General features: G+C 35.7%; 1 protein-coding gene across 1 annotated transcript; it reads left to right on the forward strand.

Moving 5' to 3' along the window:
- Positions 1-516: 516 nt before the first annotated feature.
- Positions 517-8,690, forward strand: LOC116766171 (calnexin). The gene is made up of 13 exons (XM_032655906.2): positions 517-694; positions 924-1,031; positions 1,479-1,640; positions 1,772-1,921; positions 2,712-2,920; positions 3,339-3,546; positions 4,891-5,011; positions 5,237-5,379; positions 5,725-5,841; positions 6,097-6,237; positions 6,880-7,002; positions 7,363-7,497; positions 7,867-8,690. Exons 1-13 carry the CDS (start codon positions 692-694, stop codon positions 7,933-7,935), a joined length of 1,689 nt encoding a protein of 562 aa, XP_032511797.2. The 5' UTR covers positions 517-691; the 3' UTR covers positions 7,936-8,690.
- Positions 8,691-9,541: the final 851 nt, after the last annotated feature.

Here is a 9,541-nt window from a genome sequence, read left to right on the forward strand (position 1 = left end):
GAAGGGAATTTTAATACTTTAGTTTTAATGTTAAAAGAATACGAATACTGTCAAGTAGGTTGCTATTTTTTTAAATATAATGTGTTTCTAGAAATTCATTATTTTAAATCACAGTGTTCATTGATTTTCTCAAAACATAAAATTTTATATATTTAAAATTCTGGTTTATTTAGATTATTCACTAAATATGCATTTATGTCCATACTACCGAATTTTATTAAATAAAATTATTGGAATTCCTGTACTTATATACAATATATTAAAAAGGCAAGGAAAAAGGAAAAAATAATTTAATAGGCCAGCCGTCATATTTGCGATTTAACATATTGAATGTCTGTATATTGAATCTTTATATTCTACAAGTATACATGTCATTTGCTACTCTGACATCCGATAACAACTGTTTGTTTGCGATTGGACGTTTGATTTTGAGCCACCAATCAAATGCTTCCACAGATTGTTCAAAACCATCCGTCTAATCAAAAGAGTTCATTTAATTCGGTGATCGCAAATGATTGAAGTATTGAAAATATGAACTATGAAAGCTTAGTTCAATATTTGTGCGGCTTTTGGTAGCGACTTGCATCTATTATCAATTTGTTTTCTTTAAGTGTTAAATCAGATAAAGACTTTTATTCCAATTGGATGTTTAATTAGTGACCGGCGCATTGTAACTAAAAATCGAAAGTGCATGGTTAGTAATTGTAGCTTATCATGACTTCTGTATGGCCCGTGAGCATTAAGCCAGGCTTATAATTGTATTTATTGAGGATTTCCGTCGTCCGGTGTCCGTAGCATGCCTTAAATTTTTCTAATTCAATTGTAAACTACAATCTAATTCAATTTCAAATATTTTATTTGTTTGTCGGTCCTTGTGCTGAATTACATTTTTGTCGGAATTTATTGAAATTTTACAATTGCAGATGGCACCTGGTATTATGCGGGTCTTTTTATTAAGCTTCTTGGTAGTCTCTGGCTCGCTGCAAGTTACGGCCGATGTCGACGATGCCGAAGATGGAGTAACTGTTGAGGTTAGTTCTCTTGTCCTATTTACTAAACACTGCCGTTGATTGATTGCAATTTACGTACTTATCGGAAGTGTCTGAGTGCGGAACAGCGTTACCTATTATTTAATGGTTTCTGAATGTTCATAAATATTTGCAATTAGAAATAACCCCATGAAAGGAAATTTATATATTAATTATAATTATATGAATGACACGTTACAATATTATTAATATAATAAATAATTATGTCATGTAAATAATGGTTCAGCTATGTTATATATTCTTTTAATGTGTGAGAATAATGTTTAAATTCCTACTTCAACATTTCGATATCTTTTGACCCATTTAATTATCTGAATAGTAATCAGATAACAATTTTTGTAACACAAAATAGTAATATAACAAGATCTGTTCATTCTAGTTCAATGTGAATGTGTGTACAAAAAATATCTAAAATTCTTTACATATTAGACGGAAGAGGAAATCTACCAAAGTCCTAAGGCCGATCCCAAGAAGGTGTATCTGGCGGAGAACTTTGATGATGTGGCATCGTTCAAGAAGAAGTGGATTAAGTCTGAAGCAAAGAAACAGGGTGTGGACGAAGATATCGCCAAATATGATGGGAAATGGGAGGTAATTAACCTCAAACATTATCTATTAAATTATAAAATATGTGTGGAATCTAAATTTTATTTATATCTGTTTTACCATTTTAAAATCTAAAATGTATTATATTAACTTACATTTATATTTTTTGTACACAGATACAAATACCAACAAGAAAAATATTCAATAGCGACTCAGGGTTGGTGCTGACTACGGAAGCTAAGCATGCAGCTATATCAACACTGCTCGACCGGCCGTTCGAGTTCAAAGACAAACCACTCATTGTACAATACGAAGTGACTATGCAGGTGAGAGCAAGATAATGAATCTTGAAAAAAAAATGTATAAATACATACAATTCTAAGTATTTTTTCTTTTATACAATCTCGCATATGTTTTAGTGTGTGATGTAATATTCTTTGTTGTTAGTTCACGGTACTTTGTGTGCTGTGGCTCGGATAAGCCAATTAGTCGCAAGTCACTTCCACTATTCTTCAGTTACGATACATGCTGCTCGAATATCAAGAAATACTATATTATTATATGATTTTGCATAATTTTATTTAAATGATAATAAAACTGACGGCATGCGATGTTTTATGTGCCGGTAAAATTGTCTAAAATTATCACAAAGAGGAATGGAAATGTGCGCTACAGCGTAATTGGCTGCTCTCCAATTTGAGATTGAGATGGTTTATAGTCTTTGTGTTATAATAGGCTTTAGGATACGAAATCACAAGGAACATATCAGTTAGGAAATGTTGACAAATGAACTGTGACAAGTCGTTGATAATGAAGATGTAAATAATTCAGTTGCTCAATTGACCAAACACTATTTGCAGTATATACACAGAGCTTTCTCGAAATAGTCATTTCTAATTTAATAAATGCATTAGGTAGAGAGAGGAGCTTGGACGGTAGAGGTGGGTGTTTAACGCGCGTTAGATAGGGGCCCCTTACACCTACACCTGGGTCGCAAGTCCCAGGCACTGTTGAATCTCCTCTCCCTGCAACGACATGGAGGGTGAATCCATTGAATGATGAGAGGTTTCCCCTGTGCCGTAAACATTTGTAGTAAATCCTATGTTCATTATACAGGAGGGTCAAAATTGTGGTGGTGCTTACCTAAAACTTCTATCACGCGGAGTGACCACGAAAGCAGACCTCAAACAGTTCCACGACCAGACTGCGTACACCATCATGTTTGGGCCCGACAAATGTGGCAACGACAACAAACTGCACTTCATCTTCAGACACAAAAACCCCAAGAATGGGACCATCGAAGAAAAACACTGCAAGAAACCAACGTAAGAATTAATTTTCTAACTACCTGCAGTTAGTGTAACTGTCAGTTAGTCTGTAGTAATAAAGTTTCAGATTTTCCCATACATTTAATAAAATATTCTTATTGTTAGGAGTGTGATGGTAAATTAAATGTATCAAGTGTGGCTGTGAAGCTAATGATTTGCGCCTTACTACGATAATTTATTTTTGTTTTTTTTTTTTGTAGTTTACTTTAATCTGGTCTAGCAAAAAAAAATTTTTTTTGTATTATATGAGCTTCTATGACTTTATATGTATGTATCACTCTCATTGGATTAAAATCATTTCTTATAAATTGAGTATAATAATTTTTGGTCTGTATATATACATATACTTTATTTAATTTATTTTGCATTTAAAGACATTTTATTGTGAACTTATGCTGATATTGATATTTTCCAGCCAACGTCTTGAAGACATCTACAAAGACAAGGAGCCTCACCTGTACACTCTGATAGTGCGGCCAGACAACACATTCTCAGTGCTCGTCGACAACAAGGAGTTCAACGCCGGTTCGTTGCTAGAAGACTTCACCCCACCCGTCAACCCCCCGGAGGAGGTGGACGATCCCAACGACGAGAAGCCAGAGGACTGGGACGAGAGGGAGAAGGTAGTGCTCGAGTGTTATTATAGAGAGCGGCTGGGGCATGCAGCTGTGTGGAACAGTAAAGCGAAGCTAAAATAATAGAAAAAAGGACAGAATCAGCCGCAGCGGCGCGCGCAGCACAGATGCAAATAAGCACAGCACGCCCTAGCCATAGAACAGCTAAACCTATGTTGTTTAATTCTTACTCACGTACATTTAATAATACAACACACATGACTTAAATAACTCCCATAAAGCGGCGATGAGCTGATCGTAGTCGTTTTAAGGTACTTCCGCGGCTCAGAGGCAGCTGATAGATCTATAAAATATATAGATGTTAGTTCTGAACGGACCGCTGTAATTTTAGTCTCGAATATTATCAATGATCTGGACGCGGTAACTATGATGAAAATTCGTATGATTTTTTCCAAGCATATTCTGCTCACCCCGCCCCAAATCTCTGTTCACGCCCCTGGAATCAGGATGTATATAATTTCTGAGTTGCCTCAGCAGCTTCGGAAGCTTGTTCTGGTCTTGATATCCGACTATGATTATAATACATTGCATGTTTTAATATACAATAAAAACTAATTCAATATAGATAATATGCAAATTGTAAGTTGATAACGAAGAATTTGTTCTACCTGCAACAGGTTTTTTCGTGCGCGAGTCACGTTTCAGCGTTTTGTTCTTGTCCAAAAACTGCATTTTTCTTTGCTAATTACAGTAAGTCGCCCGTTCCATAATGAGATCTTCGCGAGTTTTATTCATTTAAATGAAACTAATATATTTCGGATATACTACGAGGATTTTATTATTATAAAACTACATAATCACACCTCGTCTGCCCGTGATCACGGTTGCTGAAGAGTAACCGAAACGTCGGGAGTATGTAGTTTTAACCAAAAATAAAGCACGCGTAGTGTATCCGAAATATATTAGTTTCACCCGCTCCATGTTGAATTATGCGAAGATGAGGGGAAATCACATTTGGACGCTCTGATTGTGTTTGTATTAAGTGCTTCTTACTTACAAAATTTTATATGTAACAGTTTTTGTGGCAAGTTCTTGTACGTCCTGTCGATGGACCTGGTCGCAAGTAACTATCAGATCTATACAAAACTAGGATATTATGAAAGAAATGAAGAAAAAGTTTAAATGATTTCTAGTTCTTGTAGCATATTTGGTTTTAAAATCTTTCATACATTGTGAGAGACGAGTGACATCTATTTTGCTGCAAAGATACAGGAACTGATATATTGCTTAGTCTTCAACTAATAATGAAAAGGACATGTAGGATCAATGTTTGATTATAACACACCTATGTATATATTTTATGTGGTAAAAGAAAAATTTGTATGATTACAGATCGTCGATCCCTCAGCGAGTAAGCCAGATGACTGGGATGAGAGTGAGCCGGCACAGATCATAGACTTCAACGCTGTCAAGCCAGACGGCTGGTTGGAAGACGAGCCTGACATGATACCAGGTCGACTTATATACTTATATCATACACTAGTCCCCAATTATGTATATATATTTTTTTATATGGCAACATATTCTCCTTGCCAGTTTCATGTATATAATAATACTCTGGTAGTGTCACGTTCTCGACGCGCGACTGGTTTTAGAACTAGTTTTTTAAATAATTTATTTTTATTAATACTTGTTTTAATGATATATATTGAACTGGATGTTGTCCGACGTGTCACAGACCCGGAGGCCAAGAAACCTGCGGATTGGGACGAGGAGATGGACGGGGAGTGGGAGGCGCCTCTCGTGGATAACCCTCGCTGTGCCTCCGCACCCGGCTGTGGAACCTGGGCGCCGCCCACCATACCCAACCCTAAATACAAGGTCCCTTAACATAATCTACTGTAACAAAGCCCACTTATTCTGTGTATATTATAAATGCGAAAGATGTCTGTATTTTTCCAAGCGAAAATTACTTACATAATTGATATACTGACATAGGTTAGATCTCTGAATAAGACCTAGGTTATAATTTATCCTGCAGTTCCGTTTGGTTCCTGCAGGAACGACGCGTGGAAGTAGATTTGTAGTCCCGCGACACAGACGATAGATGTCGCTGTCTGCTAGTTACATGGCTATTATTCTAACACATTTTATAATTTATCTCCGAGCTCAATACCGAAGCAAAAATTAATTAAAATATTTATAATTGTTACATGTTTTGTGTAGGGTATCTGGCGGGCACCTCTCATCCCCAACCCCAACTACAAGGGCAAGTGGAGTCCAAGACGGATCCCCAACCCGGACTACTTCAACGACGAGCATCCCTTCAGGATGACGCCCATTGTAAGTATAATATGAAATACACAATTAAAGCTACATTTAAAACGATGATTTGAGAAAGCATAATAAAATTTACTATAGTCAGAAATGATTAAAATTCTCTTTGACAGTTTAATGTCACAATATGAACACCTATGTCCTATGCCATTACATACAGGAAAGATAAATTTTCGATGTTATTTTTGCTGAATTAATGAAATTTAAAATGTCGTATTTTTGTATCAATATTTTAATATTACTGTCTGTATATTTTCCCAGCACGCTGTTGGATTTGAACTGTGGTCGATGTCGCCCATGCTCCTGTTCGACAACCTGATCATCACGGACGATCCGGCGGTGGCGGAGGCCTGGGCCGCTCAGGGCTTCGCTCTCAAGAAACAGAGGATATCCAGTGATTCGGTGAGTTGACCCTTGGAAACCCTTGGAAACTATTAACTTATGGATGATAAAAATTAGTTAATTAAATTTATAGGTAAAGTCGTTCGACCTTAAACTAGTATGATCAGCGAGGTTTGAGACGTTCTAACAAATGTTCCTTCTAGATATGTGTTATTGAAAAGAAATTATTAAAATTTAAACCGGCGGACATATGTTGTAATATAACGGTCGATCAGAAAACGTGGTGGGGCAAACTGCTGAGAGCCGTGAAGTACCGGCCGGGCGCGGTGTCGCTGTACGTGGTGTACTGCGCCGTACCTATCGTTATATACGTCGCCTACCTTATAAGGAGATCCTATGAGGTCTACATTATAATACACGCCAGAACTAGGAAGTAACATGTTCAGCTTGTTTTGTTTAGCTATACGATAATGTGAAGGCACCGCCTGGAAGGGTAGTCGTATAAGCGATAGAACGCTAGAACTCGGATATAGTACTGATTATATTTATATTATCATTTATTTGTCTATGGTTTATATTGTGAACAGCTTCCGACCAGCCAGTCCCTGTCCAAACTTACGTTTCTCCAAAGTTATTTCCCATTCACCCCGTATGTGTAGTGTCCTAGTATGCTAGTCAGTAGTACAGTAGTTGTGATGCTAGGAGTCCGTGGTGGAGCTCGTCCTGCGCTCGGTGGGTGACAGACCCTGGCTGTGGGGAGCCGCGCTTCTGGTTTCCTTCGCTGTGTTGGCCTTCGTCGCATACATGTGTTGTGGACCTCGAGTGGTATATATATACACAAACATACAAATACACATACATACATACAAAATATACATCCTTAATTAACTCGAGATGGCAATTGACAGAGAAATTAATTTACTATAAACATTGTCAACTTGAACTTGTTTTATTAAGAGAAATCATGTCCAATGAAACAAGATATAAAATGTAAACAAACATTCAAAAATCTTTTATGTTTTTAAACATTAGTTTTTTGATTTAAGTATTTAAATATTTCTGAAATTATTTCAAGAGTGATTATACTGTTTATATGATAGTAAAATACACGTACAACTAACTCGCACAGTTATAATCATGTTAATTTATATAAAGTACAATTTGACATTTTCAATCCAACACTAGGATCCGGAAGCGGATGTCAAGAAGACGGACGCGGTTGTAGAGGATGATCCTCATCAAGAAGAAGTTGAAGAAACCAGTGAGAAGACGAGCAAAGCTGATCTCGAAGGCCCCGAGCCTGAGGCTGACACCAGTGATGTATGACAATACTAGGATATTATATTCATTAATTGATTATTTAAATACATCACAAATTGACCAACATCAGGGGCTCCCAAACTTATTTTGTCTGCCCACTTTGAGAGTAAACTAATTTTTAATGCCACCATTATTTCTCCTTCTGAAAAACCAGTACCATAACCTTACAAATTACAAATCCCCCCACAAAGGGGCGACATCACTCACTTTGGGAAGTCTTATCTAGGTGTCCCAATAAAACGCATGTTAGCTCCAATATATATGTCACTATATTTTTTGCAGACCCCATTAACTTATTACTTTATATTTTAACGTATAATAAACATTTACAGCTTATTTTAATAATTACTGTGTTTTTTTTTGTCACAGACCACACCCTTAGTGGACTCGGAAGCAGCCGGCGACGGACAGAGGAAGAGGAAACCACGCAAGGAGTGAGTGAGATGCAACACAATGTTAGAGTGAGACAGCTATATGGAGCTGGAGTCAAGGAACTTCTCATTTATACATTAAATTACTGTTCTGACCATAACTATTATAATTTTATAAACATAGAGTATGTTAATTTCATGACCTCCGACCTCTGGGTATTTAAATGTTGGATTGTTGTGATGCCAAAGAAGTATAAGGAAAGGTTTTATTATTATTTGAACAAATTGTATTTGGTTATGTTAGATATCACCTTAGCATAATAACCGTCGCTAGTGGAGGTTGCAGCTCGTGAGATGTTTTTGTTTTGTAAGGTCTCCATGCATTTCACTTGACGGACTCACTGTATAGTATTGTGCGGGTCGTTTGGAGAGTATAGTAATATATGTTGTCAGTAAGCGGTATCGGTGTGGTTTATATTAGAGATATGTATGAAAGGACCATTTTAAGTTAATTTCTCTGGATGTATCGCTGTGTACATTCTAAGTATTGTTTCTCAGATGTGACGGTGTACTGTTGTTTGTGTTAAATGCAAGAATATACATATAACCGATTATATATAAGTTGTTTGTGAATTATTTGGTTTCAGAGTGATACAATTGCGATTCATTAGATCAAGCTAAGGGCAATAATTTAAATATTAGATTTAATATATCATTTTCTTATTGATATACATATATGTATTGTGTTCCCCGGCATTACAATATACTGAGGCATCGGTAATAGACTGTCATTTACATTGAAAATAAAATAAATATTTATAATGTGTCTTTTATTTGATTTCTAATTGTGTATCTTTGATAGCGAGGAATAAAAATGTTCCTCTGTGGCCGGCCAGTCATAGTTAATAGTTGGATCAGTTAATTAAAACGGTTTGTACAAAAGTACACTAAGAAAGAATTAAAATCATTTGTTACTAAGAGATTAAATATGAAAATTGTATTGATTTTTATTCAATCATTTCATAATATCGGCTTATAAATTGTATTTTTTTTTATGCTATAACCTCATTCGTTCTTTACCTAATAAACGTTTTATTTGTTGGACGTTGGCCGCAAATAAGAAAGCACTGCTAACAGAAAGTATCGATAAAAAAAATTGCGAATTTACTTTGCACTTGGAATCTATGACCTCTTGTCTATGCGGTATCTATCTAGATATACACATGTTTAGTGCCATCATAATATAAAACCCACACCAGTAACGTTAATAAAGCAGTCTTATATCAACATTCGGGCGTTTCATTTCCCTCGTCCTTATATCTATACGATACAGGTTTAACTGGTTTAATTTAAATGTACCCCTTTTTACAATGTTTGATACGATATCACTTGTATAACTAATAACGTTATTTATCTGATGTTTTCACCTGCACCGTTACGTTTGAATAATCTTGTAGGAAATTTACACAAATTTAAAAAAAAAATCGTTCAAAAATAATTTCAAGTAATATGAGACGTTGTAGACGGAACATGGAGGATAAATAATTTGAACCAAAAGACATTTTATATAGAAAACCCATTCGGAAAATACGTATTAAATTTGTTGTTTTTATATAAATTGAGTTAGATCTTTTAAAGTTTCTATTTTAAGTAGTTTAGTCAGAATATCTTTA

This window comes from Danaus plexippus, chromosome 15 (genome assembly GCF_018135715.1).
Source record: "Danaus plexippus chromosome 15, MEX_DaPlex, whole genome shotgun sequence".
Taxonomy (NCBI): domain Eukaryota; kingdom Metazoa; phylum Arthropoda; class Insecta; order Lepidoptera; family Nymphalidae; genus Danaus; species Danaus plexippus.

What these genes read in the sequence shown, in the direction of transcription:
- LOC116766171 (XM_032655906.2), top strand. An exon ending in TACCCAACCCTAAATACAAG is followed by an intron (nt 5,380 to 5,724) that starts GTCCCTTAACAT and finishes TGTTTTGTGTAG; the next exon opens with GGTATCTGGCGGGCACCTCT. An exon ending in CCTTCAGGATGACGCCCATT is followed by an intron (nt 5,842 to 6,096) that starts GTAAGTATAATA and finishes ATATTTTCCCAG; the next exon opens with CACGCTGTTGGATTTGAACT.